The following is an 18734-nucleotide window of genomic DNA, read 5'->3' as shown; positions in this document are numbered from 1 at the left end:
TTCAGAAGTCAGGTCTTTGTTTTCCAATTATTGCAACAGGAACACTAGAATGAATAAATCCAAACCAAGTGTCACAACTCAGTGGTCCATCCAGACTTCTGGATGCTGACTTTGGGTAAAATCCTCTAGCCTGGACAATCTTTCAGTTCACTTCCTCAGTCTGCAGAATTCATGGATCTTTTCAATGTTACCCAAACCAAGAAGGGACTTCATTATTGATTCTAACAAGAGGAAAATTCCTTCTTGCTGCAAAGACTGAAGTATCCACACTCCAAATTAACACAATTACACAAAAGCACCTTAACAGTTTACTTACTCTGGAGACTCTTGAGAAAACCAAGTTCAGCTTTAAATTTCACACACCACAATTTTTACTTCCTCTGCTGACAAATTTGCTCTGTTTGTTGAATAATATGGTTCAACCCAATGGGTCTTTTCAGAGGGAAACACAAATGAGACCAACCAATGCTTCCAGTACCAGAAAAAAACCAATCAGGAATGGGAATTTCACAGCCTGGCCTCTCAAAGTTGCCCCCACTGAGCACAAGGTTTACAATCATTCTCCAAATGAAGTTATGTAGTTAAAGTTAAATTAGGTAATGAGGGTTCTTAGATATTTCTAACAATAATAAATCAGCTACCCTACTACAGATGAATATGCAAAAAAGTGGTTTTCAACAACACTTTATTGAAGCACTTCAAAATTATCACAATGATACATGTTGCCTTTAACAGAATAAAACCTGTCATGTCATAATTAAAAGGCACTAATCCTGGCACAAAGGTCTACTTACCCACCTTCCACTGGGAGGGAAATAAAAACATCAAGTATTTCACTTCTCCTTTTACAGAGTATGTGCAAAAGCCCCTGTGAGTGCCATTCTGTGTTTGCCATTGGAGTGACACATGGAGAAAGCCCCTGTTTCACCAAGACATGCTGAACATCAGCAGCTGCAGCCCTCAAGCAGCAGAGCCCTCTCTCAAGGGTCATGCTCTGGTGAGACAAGTTCTGCACTCACATTTTGGGAACTAAAGCCCTGAAGCTCAGGCACTCACTCACATTATTTCTCCTTTAACATGATTCACTGTCCATGTCACCTTAGAAACACAGCACAATGTCCTGTTCTGCAGCCCTTTTGGGGATCCACACTGTCAGGTCAGTGCAGGAGCAAGGCAGGGGAGCATGTGGGCATGCGGGGGGAGCACAGTTCCTGCACAAAGCAAACCAGGACGTGCCACTGCACAGCCACAAACGACAAGGTAAACCTCAGGGACTTCAAAGCTTGATAATCCTGCTAAGCCATGCCTCAGGTTATTACAGATCCCTGCACAGCACTCCTAGATTCAACAGACAGACTGTTTAAGGCATTTTCTTTGGCCTTTACTTCTACCAGAAAGTGGAGATTATGCAGTTTGATATGTCAGCACCCAAAATCTTTCCAACCTGTTTCCATCAAGACGCAAAGGGAAAACATAAATCATTGAGGAACTGGATTCTTGGTTCCACAGATGATGGAACAGCTCCCCATTTGTGCATCTTTCCTGTTGCCAGGTGGTGGGACGGAGCTGCTCTGTGCAGCTGCCCCTGGGTGATGGGAGCTCCCCTGCTCTGTAACTGCACTCTAAGGAACCACCACCCACACTGAAGCTGGAGGACAGGGACACTCCAAGGAAACTCTGCTGCAGAGCTGTGGGGGCAAGCACAACCACTGCTCATCTCATCTCTGCTGCTTCAGGAGCACTTGCACTGAACAGAGCCACCATCAAGGGTTGATTTAAACCCTGAGAGCTGATTAAACCCCAGGACAGCAGAGTGCCCACACCCCACCAGGTCACAGAGGCAGGACTGCTGTCCAGCTCCCAGCTATTCACCACCACACAGTGTCTGCCTTTTCACAAGAGCTGCTTTTCTTAACATGCCAACAGTCAAGGCCTGCATCAGGGGAGTTTCAGGAGTATGTGACATAAGTATGACTAAATTGATGTCAAATGCAATAATTTATGAAACTAAAATGCATCCTCAAAAGCAACTTTTGTGAAGAGAATGGGAAATTTAATCAGCCTCTTTTTAGGGTCCATGCTCCCTACAGAGCCTGAGACAAGTAATCCTGGTAAGATTACATTTCTAGAACACAGCTGCAGCACCCAAGTTCAGCAAACACCACTGCCAACGCCTGTGCTGGGCTCCACACCTTTATCAGGCCAGAAAAGATTTCATCTTGGACATAAAGTGCCAGATGAGTACTGTTTTCAGTCCCAGGCTGAGAAGGTGTTGAGAAGGAAACAATTCCCCCCCTTTTCAAAGAAAAGGTACCTGGCAAGTTACTCAAGGCCAGAAACAGAACAAGTGCAGCCACTCTGAGGGCTCCTTCCTGCCACAGCAGTGCCACAACAGCTGTGAAACCCAGCTGGGGCATTTGGGGAGTATTGCAAATGTACCTTTCAGAGCACACACATATGGGGGTTCCTGTGTCTCTCCCTGCTATTTACTCCTAGAAACAGAAAGTGGTACTGAGATACCACATCAAGCAAAGAGCTGTGGGGTAGTTCATACCACAGCTGATTTACTGAATGACTGGTGCTGCTATCACACCAGCCAGGCTGACAAGGCTTAGTGCACTAACACTGTTTTCACATTTGTGTCTGGAGACCTTTTACTTTGATTATGAACTGCAGGGAGCTTGTTTTGCATGCAGGAAGCTCCCAGACATATGCACAGGATCTTTAACAGGTCACTAGTCCTTCCCACCAGCTGAGTTACACATGAAGGATGCTCTAAGACCTGCACTCAGGACTAAAAACTAACCTGACACAGCTCAGGAAGTCTGAAAGCTTACATGGAGACAAGCCTGAAATAAGACATCCAATTTCTTACCATTAATTGGAAGATGCTGACAGACACTCCTATTAATTAATCAGTGTCCTAAGAGAAATTAATACAACAAAAACCTTCGGGAAGAACAGTCAGTGAAACTTCAGATTAAAATCACAGCAAAGATTTTGTTCAAGACCTCAGTCAACAAAAGCCTCACTTTCCACTGAGATAAGAATCCTTCTGCTTTAAATTGGCAGTGAATGATCAGGCACTGCAAGATCTGACACTTGTGTAAAAAACAAAGGTTTTACTCTAGGCTCAACACAAGAACCAAGCTTGCAGACACATGCATTTCTTTCTGTCCTGAAAACTGAGCTCCAGAAGGCTGCCCCTGCTTCAGACCCTGCAGCTGACCAGTGCTTTTCACACACATAAAAAAGCCCTGCAATCTGCTCAGACTGACTATCTGAGCTTGCTCAGGTAAGGTGAGCAAGCCCCAGGCCTCAAAGGTATTTTTGTGAGCATTTCACTGGAATAGTTGAACCACAGAATATAAATCAGCTCAGGTATTTACCAATCCTTTCTTCCCCCACTGGAATCTTTGGCAGAGGAGACAAACATCCCATTGTGTTTTTCCATGATTTCAGCCACACCAACTCAAGTCAGGCAGTTAAGTGTCAATACAACCCTCAAAACATAAGTTTATTGAATAAAGCTGAAGAGCAGTAAACCAACATATGCATCCACCTAAATAAAAAAAAATCACGTATTTACAAAGTTCAGTAATTGTATAAGTTGTTCACATGCAGAGAGTAATGCACAGGTTAACAATTGGTAGTGTTTGGATGCCATAAATGCTGAAAGCAGTGAAGTAGATAAACACCAAACACATCAAGTTTAGCTATAGGCCAGTTAACTAAACAGTGACCTGGTCCCCCACAAAGATTCACACATTCTAGTTTAGTTTCCTCATGATAGGCACAAGCAAGTTTGCTAAATAAAAGTAACTGTAGCAGTTCTGCTGAACTCGGGACTACAGCAGCAAGTTAATACACCCTCTCGTCTACAGCACCAGAGTATGGATTAATTGAAACCATGCTTCAGAGAACTGAAAGGGGCCAGAAAGGTAAAATGTAACTTCAGACTGAAGGCAGGCAGCGTGTAGTGTCTGTGCAGCGGTGCCAGAGCTGGGACAGGACAGTAAGGCCGTGGCAGGCTGCATTAACACTGGCTCTCAGAACGGAGGGGACAAGGCTGCTCCCAGCCCGGGGCTCCCAGGGATGCAAACCACGTGAGGTGAGGAGTCACACACAGTGTGAGGCAACACAAGCAGCTGCACATGGATCTGCACACACCAGGAGCTACACTGACACTGCTGGATGAACAAACCAGTCTCAACAAGGCTGTCCCTTTAAATATGCTGAAGTCACTGAGAAAGTAAAGCTACAGAAACGTTACAGTCTTGAGTTTATACACACTTCCCTAAGCTGCAGGAGCTAGTCAAGAGACAGGATCAATTCATTGGCTCTCTTGTGCTTTGACACAGCAAAACATTTCATTGCATGTGACAGGCTTTGCACGTGGTTACATCGAGAAAGCAGGCGGGTCTAGAGTTGTCACAATAGCCCAGGTATTCCATAGCACCAGGTGAAACTGTGCCCAGCCATTCCAGGAGCAGGAGAGACACTGACAATTACACACAGATTGTGCTAAAGGTCAACAACTGCCTCGATACAAGAGCATCAGTAATTTGGGTGTCATGCAGCTGCTCAGAATGCATGTTCTGGTTTCAGAGAGAGACCACGAGTATCTGGAGATAGAAAAATGTATTTGAACACAGCCTGATGTTCCTAGTGATTTGTTTTCATGCTGGAATACTCCAATTTTTGAAAGTTTGACAGAACAGTCCATTCCCATCCCCCACATAAATGTTAAACAGAAGCAACAGAATGATTTTAAACAGATGACTTTCCTAATTCATCACGAGAGTTTTCCTTTTCAAGTGACAGGATCTCAGCTGCAGATTAACAATGCTGATCTATGCCTTGTGCTCCCCTCTGCAAAGTTTCCATTTCTCTGCTTACATACACACATCACATGCATCTGTGAGATCAATCAGTATCCCACAATTCACGCTTAAATGTTTTCTAACTACTGTATGTGGCATCTTACAGAATCTTAATGCTGTCAAGCATCAGCATCTTCAAGCCACTAAACACTAGAAATAAAACACTTGCTGAAAATCATATAAAAACCTGGCCCTGAAAAACCAGAACAGAGTGTACCATCGTAGTTAACATGGTAGAGATATTTCTTTAAAAAGCCCCCCCCACAACCCTCCCACCACAGATGGTTGTAAAATAAATATTTGTGCTGACTTTATCATGACAACTCTAGTTGTTTTGTGACAGAATAGGAATACAAGTCTTCAGCAGTGCACATGAGAAATGAACCGTGAAAAGGCAGATTCTTGATACAGGATTTTGGGGTAGTATCTCATTATGGAGGGAAGTGGACAATTGAGATTATGGCCAACTGGTACTGGAGATTCCAGGAAGACTTCAGCTTCTTCTAGATTTTGAATGCTGAATAAGCCACTGAAGCGTGATATCTACAGGGAGAGAGAAGAGAAGTTCCACATTCAAGTGTCTGTATTGGTATAAGTGGCAAGGCTTTGGTATTCCAGTGTCCCAAAAATGGGACAGGAATATCCCAGCCCTTCTCTAGAGGGTGGCCCAGGGCAGATGAACACAATGATTTTCTGGATGTTTGCTGTCCATGCTTTGATCCTGTAACTGTTCAGCATCCTTTAGGTAACAATGGCAGGCACTGCCCCACACATCCTGCTTCCTCAGTTCAGTCCATTTCTAGGAATAAAATATTCCTTCATGGGACACTTCACTGTGGCTCCAATAATTAATTTTAGATCAGCACTGCTCTATTCAGCCAGCCTGCAGCTCCTGCTCAGATGAGAACCAAGCTGGTTTAGCCCTGTGGTACAAGGCATCGTGCTCCTCCCTGCCTGGAAGAGGCTCTCCTAAGGAAGGCAAAGGCCCTGCCTTTCCCTTGTTTAAAGTCTTGTGTGGATCTCCACACAAGGGAGTCTCTGCTTCCATCCAGCATGTCTGAACATTCAACTGATGCTAAGGTGACAGAGGCTTCTTGGAAGCCACAACTGCTCCACAGACTATTCCATTTTCCTAGAAAGAAGCTTCTTCCCCTATAAAGCCATCCTGGTATCCTTTAGAGCTTCTCCTGGGGGCATCACGCTGAAGCTTCCTCATCAGCAAACTCCTGTTACCCAGGCAATGCACCAGGGTTAATCCCATGGCAGCCATAGAAGGCATCAGGAAAAGGGTGGAAAGTGTTGTTAATTCTGTTTTCACTCAGCTGAGATTACTCAGTTTACTCACAAAGCTTATGGCAAATACCAGAGATTACAGGGCATGGCTTCTGCTTTGCACTCCAGTAGTTCTGAAGCATATGATGTCTGTGCCAGAAAAAGGCACTCTCTGGCTGCAGGGGACTGGCAGATGCCACAACACAAACTGCTCTGATAACACAGCAAGGGAAGGTGATTATTTCAAGGGAAATAATCTTGGGAAATAAACTTGAGACAAAACTTGCTGCAAGTACTTGGCATCCTGACCAAGTGAGGCAGAGGTGAGAGCACCTGACAGAAGTAAAAAATCATTCAGGCCAAGCCAATGGACTAGTCAGCTCTTTCCTGCACACTGACTGAAGAAAGGAGCAGATTTCACAGGGACTGGCATTTTTGGTAACTACAACCCCTAAAACTTTAACACCAGTCAGGCCTCCTCACTGCCATCAGGAGTTATACTGAATTTAATCCATGCACTCACACACTGGTCTTTGATTTGTTCCTGGTTTCCTGAAGACAAGAAATTTGTGTTTAAGAACTTTAAATCCCCCCAGTCCATCCTCTGACAGCACTTCATAATTCTCAGTGGTTTGGGTTAATAGTTACCTATATTATCTTTCTCTTTGCAAGAAATTGAGTAGCAGCAGATTTCTCTGTCCTGAATAGCAGCAAGATTCCTAGGAAAGAGAGAACATGTCAGCACACATTTCACTGACACAAGGGATCTTACTGACAATCTGAGCTGCTGCTCCTCCCCTTCCCCACACAACTTGTTCTGTACAGTATTCAGTTACCTGCTGTTGTTGGGTTTTCCACTCATAAATGTGAGCTTCCTGATCTAATAACAGCCCTATGTACATGAATTTATTGAGTAAGAGAAATGTTTCTTAGCAAGGGTTAGACTTACATCTTTTCAATTAGCTGTTTCTCATCCAAAGCATTAGGAAGGTCTCTCTTATTTCCAAGTACTAGAACCTGAAATCCAGAGAAGGAAATGGTTGTGGCTTTGCTTAAAAAAAACCCCAAACAAACAGACAAAAACCCCAACCAAAACCAGAAAACCAACAAACTTTAGGGGAGTCTCATGAGCAGTCTGCATCTGCCTATTACATGTAATGGAATGAGATATCACAGTTAAACCAGATCAAGAAAGAAGAGTGACATAGTCACAGGGAAAGAGGGGGTACAAATCAACTGTTCTGTGCAAAGAGCAAGCAAGAGAATACATCAGCTGATAAATCTGAGAATATTTGCAGCATACTCATTGAGATTCCCCAAACTTACTCTACACTTCTGTACTACACTGTGGTTAACCTTTAGTCAATGGCACAAACTCATACTGTGGAATCCTCTAAACTACTGCTTCAATTGTATTTATTATGTTTTGTGAGCACTGAGTGAAATAAGACCACTGAAGGTCAAAACTTGGTTTAAGGCACTAGGGGCAGGCACTGGCCATGCTTATACTGACCAGTAAAGTTGGGCCTTATAATTCAGAGTTCAAGGCAGATTTCAGAGTTGCTCAAGTGATGCACATTCCTCAGAGACATTTAATGGTGTTTAAGGTGATGTTACTTACAGGGATTCCTTGTAACTGGGGCTTATCTAGAAGATTGTGCAGCTCATTCCGAGAGGCTTCTATTTTGTCACGATCTGCAGCATCTACCATGTAGCTTTAAAGAGAATTTCAGGTTAGGTCAGTGACACTGAGCTCCTACAGAAACATCACTCTTTTTTTTTTTCCCTTTTACACTGCCAGGTTTGGGCACATTCAACAAGGCTTTCAAAAAAGACAGCACTTCTGAGCAAAGAATTTAGTTCTTTAAAAAAAGTTCTCTAAGACCAGAGCAGAAGGAAGATGCTTTGAGTTAGCACTGCCACCCAGTTCAGACAGGGAGGAGTTAGTACTCCAGATCAGACACTGATAAAATAACCCATCCTGAGCCCTGAACTGAAGGGTGAACAAGGTCAGTGTGGTTGCAGTGCAGGTTCAGAACCACAAGGAGAACTACAGAGTGAGGCATGCAGTGTTAGGGAGGCTCCCAGAGAAGAGAAGGCCGTGTGAAGGAAGCAGAGTTGAAGGAAGGACACTTACACAATAGCATTAACTCCTCTGCAATATCGCTCCCACATGCTCCGGAATCGGGGCTGCCCTCCTATATCCCAAATCTTAAGGCAAGGGGAGAAAGACAATTTAGCCATGCACTGTGTTTAAACATGTCAAGCAAAGACAAGACAAGAAATCACTACAGTTTTTCCTTTCTCCTTAGGCAGCTGCTTGACCCCTCCCATGTTTAAACAGGAATAATCCCTTGCACAGCCGCTCAGAGCTTAGGGCCCAGCAGCAGGAGGTGCAAACCGGAGCACCTTGCACCAGATGTAAGAACATCCTGTGTATGAGGGTTACATACTGAGCTACACAAGAAAACACAATGTATTCACTTAAAAACCCTTCCCCTAAGCAAACTGATGAGCAGGAAAGCAGCATCTCTGGGCCTCAAACACTCAGATCTAAGCCAGACAGCATTATCACAACAGTGCTTTAACTAGTCCATGAACCTGGGAATCACACACAGATTCTCATTTCAGAAACTCCATAAATAAACATAAATGTCTTCTTAAGCTACTCGACAGATTTAGCTGAGCCTCTTCAGTGTTCTATATTTGTCTCAAGGCTGGAAGCAAAACAGAGCAAACACGTAAATTTCAAACCAGAACCTAAAGGAAACAGTCAACAATGGCAACATACCTTTATTGTAACATTACCCTTTGTAACTTTCCTCATGTTGAAGCCCACAGTAGGAATCATATCTTCACTGAATTGACCTGACTGGAAAAAGGAAAAAAAGGGAAAGTTAAATTTAGTGCTTATCTGACACAACTGGTTACATAGTAAAATATCACAAGCTTTTTCTAACCATTCACCTTCCAACTGAAGGTTTTACGGCCAAGAAGTCGTGGATGTTAAATCCATGTGTACTGGAGCTTGTGTGAAGTCAGACAACTCGTTTCTTACAAGCACTGAAATCGTTTCTCAAGCCTTGAGGCATCCAGGGGAGCAAAGTCACCTGGGAAAGAGCTTTGCACAGCTTAAAAGATGGACAGCCAGGGCAAGGGGAGAAGGAGCCATTCACCTCCTCCTGCTGGAGCCAAGGCCTGCCCGTCAGGATCTCCCACTTACCTGGGAGCTAGAAATTTCTAGAAGGGCTCCCTCTGATGCAAGCTGCTCTCTGGCCAGCCTTTGCAGCAATAAATCACTCCTGTGGAGGAAGCCTCCAACCCACAGGTATGGGGTGACTCCCTGAGGAGTGTGAAAGGCTGCAAAGTGGAAGGACGGGCTGGGTCAGCTTCCTGCCAGGCCAGTGTCCAACATGTGCAGCAGTGGCAAATGCAGCTCCAGAGGATCTGAGCTTGTTTCCAACATCCCTCCCAGCTGGGACAGAACTGCTGCAAACAGCACTGCACTGGAGAGCTTCTCCAGTGGCAGATGTTTGACTGTCTGTAACACTTCCATCTGCAGCAGCTTGAGAGCCAAGTTCCCAGCTATCTCCTGCAGCCATAACAAGAGTTTCTAACGCTACTACAGATTTCTCCCTTGGCTGTTTGGCAGAAGGTGAATCAGCCACAGTGGCCATTATGAAGCTCACTACATCCATTATGTGTAATAGAACCAGACAGTCAAGCACATTTGGAAAAATTAGGGTTGATCCCAAAGCATTCAGTTGTTCAATTAGGGTTTGGTATCACAGCAGCAAAGTCTGCATCTCGCCCCTGCCACTGGCCAGAGAAGTTCCCTGGGGTTCAAAGCCTTTTGGGATCTCTGAAGCAGGCACACCACCCAGAGTTAGGGCCTGACTGCCCTCAAGCTGCACGGAGCAGCTGAGCCTGAGCATGAGCCTGAGCTGGCCACAAAGGGCAGCAGCTCCTGGCTTGTATCAGGAACAGTGTGGGCAGCAGGAGCAGGGCTGCACGAGGAGCCTGGGTCAGACCCTGCAGCACTGCTTCAGAAGCCACTCTACCCCTTCTGGCAGCGTGGGTGCCCAATGGGAATGCCAGTCCAGGAAATGCCCATTCCTGCCTGAAATGCCAGGGCCTGAGCTGCCCAGAGTGACCAGCACAGCTCAGAGCCCATGGTCAGCTGTGCTGCCACGCCTGGGGCAGCTCAGTTCAGCTCCTCAAACCCATCTTGCCTCTGAAGGGTCACTTGCCAGTTGCTCAAGCACCACAGCATTCCTGCCTCCACATTCCTACCTCCACAGTCACACCCCACACCCACAGCTCCTATCCCAGCGTCTCCCAAGCACTCCCTGAGCCTCCATCTCTGTGCTGCTGAGCCTTACCCCAGATGCTGCCAACTATTCCCACTCAGATCCTTCCAGATCCTTCTCTCGAGAGCTGTTCTTATCAATAGGAACACATTCCAGGAACCTCCTGGACTCATCACCTCCCTGCTGGGTTTATTTCCAGCAGACATGTGGGAAGCTGAGGTGCCCTATGAGAACAAGGCCTAGCCACAGTGAGACTTCTCCAGGCAGCTTAAGGAGGATTTTGGTGCCTCTTCATCCTGGTCTGGGTGGTCTAGAAGAGACTCCCACCGGGATATCTGCCTTGTTGGCCTGATTCCCACCCATAAACCACCTTATCGTGATCCTCATCAAGCTCTAGGCTGCCCAAACCCTCCCTGCCCATCCCTGTGAGGGTTTACAGCCCTCCCTTGCAGCACTCCCTGTGCCAGTCATCCCACTAATTGCAGTACCCATTTCATGTTCTCCCACTGCTCTTTCAGGACCCAGATTCCTGCAGATTGGAGCAGCACTTCATTTGCCACATCTTTAATGTAATGTTGAAATTACTGTGACCCACCACAGGGAAACTTTTACGGAATCTTCAGGAAAGCTGCTGCATCTGATTCCTTCCCAAGTGCTCACTACCCACGCTGCACATCCCCTAACTTGTTTTGACTTGCTTAAAACCTCAAACCCTTAAACCTGCAGTCGCTCAGTTGAGTTTCAGCTGTTCTCTGCTTTGCAGAGGGATGATCCAGAGCTGATGAACACATGGGTCAGCTCAGGTCTTCATTTGAAAGACGTTCCCCTGACATGAGTGTGGGTGTTCCTCTGCTCACTGGATCCAAAGAAAGCTATTGGAAGTCCCCTTCTCTTCTAAGACAGGTCAAAAATTGGTTAAAACTATTGTAAAGGATTTTAGCAGCAGACAGTGATCTCCTTTGATGGATTCTGCTACCACATTCAACTGCCTTGGCCCAGAAACTGTTCTCTACACTCAGAATTTAGAGGGCTTTTGTTTACTACCTCCTCAGAGGAAAAAAGCCAGGAATTCAGCTTCAACTCAGAGCATTCATATGCAAAAACCACTCGAAGAGCAGCACAAAAGGAACATACTTTTACTAGCAGTCACTTGGTTTGAATCAGCCTTCCCTCCCAGAGCAAAGTACTCGGTGCTATGCCTGTGTGCTCACAAGAAGATGCTTTCTCCTTCTAAAGCACCAGCTTTAAAACAAGTTTGATATGCACAGCAATATTTTCAATTCCCGATGGGAAAGCCTTTGGCTGTTGTCACACACAGCAGCGCTGCTCCAACACTCCTCAAGGACAGCAGCCTTGATTTCAGCCCTGGAGCCCACCCCAGCAGGCAGACCCTGAGCTCCCTGCAGGCTCCTGGAAGGGCAGGAGCTGTCCCAGCAGGGATTCTGCTGGAAGCCTCAGCCCCGAGGTCTCACAGACCACGCAGCACCAGCACAAACCGAAGGTCACCAAACAAAGTTAATTCCAAGCCTGTGGGAGATAAGGGCCAGGGAGACTAAACAGAGCCGATTTCAGAGGCCACACGCACAAAGAGCCCCCAGAACTAATCCTTCAGCCTCCTGGTTGGAGAGATGCTCCCCTCAAAGCTCCTGGAGAACCCAAACATGAGATTTTAGTGCAGCATGAACCCACTTGCCCGGACGAGTACTTATTATTCAGAGCAGCAAAAGTGCATCCAGACTGAACTAAGGGACTTTATTCCATGCATCAGTTTGGGTTCAGCTCACCTTGTATCCGTGGCAGCACTAAATCACAGACTGCAGCATTTCTGAACAAGCCAGCTACAGGTACAGCTCATTTCCCAGAGGAAAACTTTGGACAAGTGGCAACTTGTCATCCCCTGACATTCCAGAAATGTATAAAGGATGCAAGTTTAGTCTCTTTTATAATTTAATTAATATTACAACAACCTTATTAAACCTACCATTTCCAGTTGTCTTGAGTCAAACCATAAACCAAACAAAACACATTTGGGTTTCTTCATCTGCCTCTCCAAAACCATAAGCTACAGCCAGAAACTCAAATTCCAGGCAGTTATGGAATAATAGAGTGGTTTCACTTGGGAGGAACCTCAAAGCCCATCCAGTTCCACCCCCTGCCATGGGCAGGGGCACCTTCCACTACCCCAGATTGCTCCAAGCCCTGTCCAGCCTGGCCTTGGACAGCTCTGGGGGCTGTCAGCCCCCTAAGCAGCTTGATTCTGATTCCACAGCCTGCACAAGGACATTGTTTGTATCATCAGAGAAGGTCAGGGCAGCCTTTAGTTTGCATCTCATAAAGCTGACATGATTCACTACTGTGAATTATGGGACCAATTTCTTCATAGGAACTTTGCTATCACACAGGAAAGATTGTTTTATCTTTAATCATAATACTTTACATCCAGCTAGATGAGATCACAAACAAGCTTTACCAAGTAGGAGACAACACCACTGGAGTATGGAATCCAGCCAGGACACTCCCAATCCACCTGAACCAGAATATTACACTAAACCCTGCTGCTCATTCCTAAAAATTTCTTTCTTTTCGCACTAAGAAAAAATGCTGCATGTCTCCAAAATGTCTTCTTAAAAAAATTATTTAAAAAGCAGTGCAATTTTAGCATTATATCAAGCTACCCCTACACTAAGCCTCCTCTGCAACACTCATAGCCTCAACCAAGCAGTGCCTCATAAATGGACAAATCAACTTTCTACAGTCCAGCTTCCTTCTTTAGGAAATGCTTCAGCTTTCCAGCCACTTGTGATCATGATCAGAAGCCTGAACTCCAGGCTAGAAACTTCAATCCCTGAAAGGCTTCCCAACAGCACTTCCAGGAATGATTCCAAAACCGAAACAGTGGTATATGACAAGAAAAGGCATTTTTATTTCCCCGGCCCTGAGTTTAATTGAATATTTAACAGGACATGGACTGCTTAGCAAATACCTACCATAAAGAAGGCATATGTCTGTCTAGAAGGCAGTCAAGTAAGAGCTCAGGACATTTCATGTTTCTGATAGTCAAGAAAAATGTCCTTATCCAGATGTTACCACTTAAAGCTCTGCCATTGCTTACAAAGTGCTCTACAGGAACTCAGTACCAAGATGGAAAAAGGAGATTCTGATTTCAGTCACCTGTTTTAGCCCATCTAGGGTACAGCCAGCAGGACCTCAAAGAAAGGGTCTGAGTCACCTCCTAGGAGCTTTATTAGCTAATGAAGTGATGCAATGCATTTCAAGAGACTTCTGCCATTAAGAAACACTTCAAATATTATCAGCCTTCTCCCTTAGCCATGGTGTGTATGAAGTGACAACACACGGGATTTATGGCCTACCTGGGTGGTTCAAAAGGCATTAAAACAGCAGAGGAGCTCTTTGGAGCAATATTTTTCTGCACTTCTCTGGTGTGACTTCAAGTCAAAGTTACTTCTAACAGTCATGAGAACAGAAGGAAGTTGCAGGCTCCCAGCTGGCCAAACGAATCTTTCCTTGAGAGGCACTTCAGGAATTGCCTCTCTCTAGAAACCACAGTCTCATTCCAACACTTGCCGGATATTCCAAAGTTAAAAAACCAACCACACTAATTCAGGCTCTGACACAAATCCTAAAGAGGGACCTTATTTACCCTGTCACCACAAACAGGTTGAGTTTAGCTCTTTGAGCCTGATAACTGTATCAGAAAAGTCCAACTTCTCCCACTCCTCCAGATCTCTGCTCACTGACTATCAGGCTAATGAGCTTCAGTGCCAAACACCTGGAGCAAGGATCAGCCTACCAGGTGTCGGGAAATACTTCTACAGAAACACCAGTGCATGCCACTCTTCCATGCAAGAGGCTGCAGGGGTGCCCCGTTGTCCCTGGCTGCAGGGGTGCCCCATTGTCCCTGGCTGCAGGGGTGCCCCGTTGTCCCCCGGCTGCAGGGGTGCCCCGTTGTCCCCCGGCTGCAGGGGTGCCCCATTGTCCCTGGCTGCAGGGGTGCCCCGTTGTCCCCAGCTGCAGGGGTGGGTGCCCCGTTGTCCCCAGCTGCAGGGGTGCCCCGTTGTCCCCTGGTTGCAGGGGTGGGTGCCCCATTGTCCCCCAGCTGCAGGGGTGGGTGCCCCGTTGTCCCCCGGCTGCAGGGGTGGGTGCCCCGTTGTCCCCCGGCTGCAGGGGTGCCCCGCTGTCCCCCAGCTGCAGGGGTGGGTGCCCCGTTGTCCCCCGGCTGCAGGCCTGCAGGGCTGTGGGCAGGCTCAGCTTACTTGAGTCGTGTTTCAGTGGCCTCACACGGCCCCAGCAGCCCCTTGTGCTCCCCTCAGCAGCACAGCCGTGGCTCTCAGCTCCAGCTGCCAGGCTGAGGGAAGGAGGGAATGGCCAGGAGCTGCAAACACCACCAGATCCTGCAGAGGCTGTAAATAATGGGCATTTCCAGGGCTCGGCTCGGGAGCCGACAATTCCACATGCGATCCCGGGATGACGTGCAGTTTCTCTGAAGAAGGGCCACAGGCCATCCACATTATTGAAATTAGGACCAGGAAGAAATGATATCCTCCCTTGTGAGCAAGTTTACTCACACACATGGAAAACTTATGCTTAATATCTAATTAGAGACAGTGACTAATGCAGAGCCTTAGAAAAGCAGAAGCTGCATTAGCTGAATCCAGCTCTAACGAGATTTCACTGCTAACATTGGGTTTTAAACCTCCTCATCAAACTGAACACAGGAGGGTTGGTTGGGGTTAGAAGGGACATTCAAGCCCATCCAATGCCACCCCTGCCATAGCAGGAACACTTTCCACTATCCCAGGCTGCTCCAAGCCCTGTCCAAGCTGCCCTTGGATGCTTCCAGGGATGCAGGGGCAGCCACAGCTGCTCTGGACACCTGTGCCAGGGCCTGCCCACCCTGACAGGGAAGGATTTATCCCTAATATCCAATCTAACCTCTCCATCTCTCAGTTCAAATCCATTCCCTCTTGTCCTCTCTCCAGGCCTTTGTTTAGCCTGATAACAAATCAAGTGTTAGTTTACACTGGAGGAATAAATGTGATCAAAACCCACCACCAATCTAGAAAAGGATTATTCTAGACCTGGACTGTCTGCCTCTCCTGGCCTGTCCACTTCAGCAGCAGTCAGGCCTTGTACTAGCTTCCCTGTGTAACTGGTTGAGTTTTCCCTCTAGTTCCTGCTTGGATGGGCAGAGATTACATTAGACATTTATATTAGATTAAACTCGCTGTTGTCAGACTGGCAGCAGCCCTTTGTTGGGCAGCACACAACCTTCTGAGCCACACCAAGCTCCTGGTGTGCACTCCAGCCTTTAGAGCTGTCCTACAGGACATCTTGCTGTGTCATTCCTTTCATTTCAGTTTTGAGGAATCCCAACAGCCTCATCCACCCAAACCATTAACTGGCCTGCAGAGAGCAGTTGTTCTTTTCCTGCACTCATCCCCAGATGCAGACTCTGAACTGAAGTCAGTCAAGGAAGCAAATAAGAAAACAGCTCTGCAACTGCACTGTTCTAAAAAGTGATTTTGCACTGGAAACTGAAACTTATGCCATTATTTTGTTTAAACCAATAATACAGACCTGGGCAAATCCTTTCCCTCTGCTTTTTTGTGTAAAGACTCACCAAATTTCCTAATTAAAAACTTCATAAATGTGACCTGATGCTTCCAAACTAAACCAGCTAAGGAGGCTGTGTCAGCACGCCCAGCAGCTTCCTCCTTGCCCGGGGTTTTGCAAGGCTCCCTGAATGGCACTCACTCAGATAAATGCCTGGGTGTGATCCTAACATGTGGTTGAAACCTTGCAAGATTCAACCCCCGCACAGGAGGTTGGAAACAGACTCCAGCTTTACTTAGGGAAACTTCTCCCACTGGAGACAACTTAGATGGACTCAACTGATGTGCAGCTACTGCAGCTCTGACTGCTGCACACACCTGCACTGAGTTTCACAGGTTACTCCCCAAACTCGTGCTCCTGCTACTATACAGAAGCAAAGCATTTTTTTGTCAAGTGCCATCACCAGGAGGACTCCAGAGGATGAAAAGCCTCCCCAGAGCCCCCAGCTGCAGAAACACTCCAAGTAGTACCAGCTCAGCAGCCACAGACTGAGGCTGTACAACCCTCTCAGAGCTCCATTTCTACAAATCCAAGCCCAGATGTATTGGCAAAGTGTGAAAGAAAAGGCTCCTGGCATTCCTGGGTTACTCCAGCAACTTTTAGCTGACAACTAGTCAGAGAAGTTACCTTTCATGAAGTAACCCATTTTCCATGATCATCAGGAGCCCGCTGAGTGCTCACACCTGAGCTACACGAGGGCTTGGTTATGGTTTGCCAGGATGTTTGTCAGTGTGCAAGGATGATGCATAACTGCAAGAGAAGGAAAGTCCTTTTCCCAGCCACTAACTCATTCAACTAGCACTTAAATAAATACGTTCTTACAAGTATTCCATGGTGCTAAGGACACAGCCTCAAAAACCAAGAGACAAGCTGAAGGTGTGCTCACTTTAAAGCTGGAGACATCAGCTTTCTCATTCTAGGTGCACTGCACTCAGGTCACTCACACTCCCTAAAAAACCAAAAGACACCCTAGCTGTCGATTTTAGGAGCTGCCAAAGTCCAGCTTGTCTCCTGGAATGTTTTTCATCCCAGAAATCAGCAGAGCAGGGCACTGATGAAGCTGAACACGCCATTTAGGCAAAGCCACTCTTTATCTCGCTCAACAATGGAAAAGCTTCGTGTAGGAGTATTCCCACACCCTTCCTTTACCTGCTCCAGGCACATCACCAGATCAGCAGGCCCCAGTGCTGATGGGCTGCTGACGGGTTTGTGAGCTGTACTTCTTAGCTAAGTTACACCTTAGGAGAAATGAGATTATTTGATATGGGTTCCAACAATCGATAAGCAAATATTTGAGAGGAGAACCGTGAGTAGGTGCTAACACTTAAATGATTTAGGACTACCGAAAAGCAGTCAAAGGGAGGCGGCAGCTGAAGACACACAATGTTATCTCCACATCTGCTAACAGAGCCCCGCCACACCGACACCCTGACTGAAAGGCGCCTTCCGAGCCAGCTGCGGGCCGAGCCTGCTGCGGGATCGGTGGCCCCGCGGGTCCCCAAGGGTTTACGGAGGCCCGGCAGCCCCCGAGGCTCAGCCATCCCCCCCAGCGAGGGCTCACACGCTGCTCCCCGCGGCCCGGCCCGGCCCGGCTCCATCCCCGCGGCCCGGCCCGGCTCCATCCCCGCGGCCCGGCCCGGCCCGGCTCCATCCCCGCGGCCCGGCCCGGCCCGGCCCCCGCCCGCCCCGCTCACCGCGATGACGTTGACGAAGGTGGTCTTGCCCGAGTACTGCAGCCCCACCAGGGTCAGCTCCATCTCCTCCTTCCAGAAGAGCGAGCGGAACCAGTCGAGCAGCCGGGACAGCAGCGCCAGCATCGTGGCGGCGGGCGGGCGGGCCGGGGGCGCTGCGGGCCGGGCCGGGGACGCTGCGGGTCGGGCCGGGCGATGGCTCCGGCGGGCCGGGACGCTGCGGGCCGGGACGCTGCGGGCCGGGCTGTGCCGTGCCGAGCCGCGCTGGGCCGTGCCGGGCGCTGCTCTCGGCCGCTCCGGGACAGCCGCGCTCGTCCGGGCCCGGCTCCCCCCGCCGCCCTCACGTGACGCCGCGGTCACCCGGCCCCGCCGGCCCCGCCCCGCCCCGCAGCGCCCCCTGGCGGCCGGAGGACCCGAGGCGGGAGAGGGCGGGGCGGGACGGGGCCGCCATATTGGGTGTGGTGAGGAGGGTGTGTCACACCTGAGACGCCATGTTGGGTGTGGTGAAGAGAGGTGTGTCACACCTGAGCCGCCATGTTGGGTGTGGTGAGGAGGGTGTGTCACACCTGAGCCGCCATGTTGGGTGTGGTGAAGAGAGGTGTGTCACACCTGAGCCGCCATGGTGGGTGTGGTGAGGAGGGTGTGACACACCTGAGCAGCCATGTCAGGTGTGGTGAGGAGGGTGTGACACACCTGAGCAGCCATGTTGGGTGTGGTGAGGAGGGTGTGACACACTTGAGCAGCCATGTCAGGTGTGGTGAGGAGGGTTGACACACCTGAGCTGCCATGTTGGGTGTGGTGAAGAGAAGTGTGTCACACCTGAGCCGCCATGGTGGGTGTGGTGAGGAGGGTGTGTCACACCTGAGCCGCCATGTTGGGTGTGGTGAGGAGGGTGTGACACACCTGAGCAGCCATGTCAGGTGTGGTGAGGAGGGTGTGACACA

At 48.1% G+C, this 18734-nt stretch overlaps 1 protein-coding gene across 1 annotated transcript; it reads right to left on the bottom strand.

The window, feature by feature from the left end:
• Positions 1–668: 668 nt before the first annotated feature.
• LOC118700322 (ADP-ribosylation factor-like protein 8B) lies at positions 669–18118 on the bottom strand. The gene is made up of 7 exons (XM_036404735.2): positions 17794–18118; positions 8947–9027; positions 8293–8366; positions 7777–7870; positions 7105–7172; positions 6804–6874; positions 669–5426 (listed from the first exon to the last, which is right to left on the bottom strand). Exons 1-7 carry the CDS (start codon positions 17914–17916, stop codon positions 5377–5379), a joined length of 561 nt encoding a protein of 186 aa, XP_036260628.1. The 5' UTR covers positions 17917–18118; the 3' UTR covers positions 669–5376.
• Positions 18119–18734: the final 616 nt, after the last annotated feature.

This window comes from Molothrus ater, chromosome 11, assembly GCF_012460135.2.
Source record: "Molothrus ater isolate BHLD 08-10-18 breed brown headed cowbird chromosome 11, BPBGC_Mater_1.1, whole genome shotgun sequence".
Lineage (NCBI taxonomy): Eukaryota > Metazoa > Chordata > Aves > Passeriformes > Icteridae > Molothrus > Molothrus ater.
The sequence above is the reverse complement of the archived record's forward strand: the minus strand, read 5'-3'. Positions and strand labels throughout refer to the sequence as shown.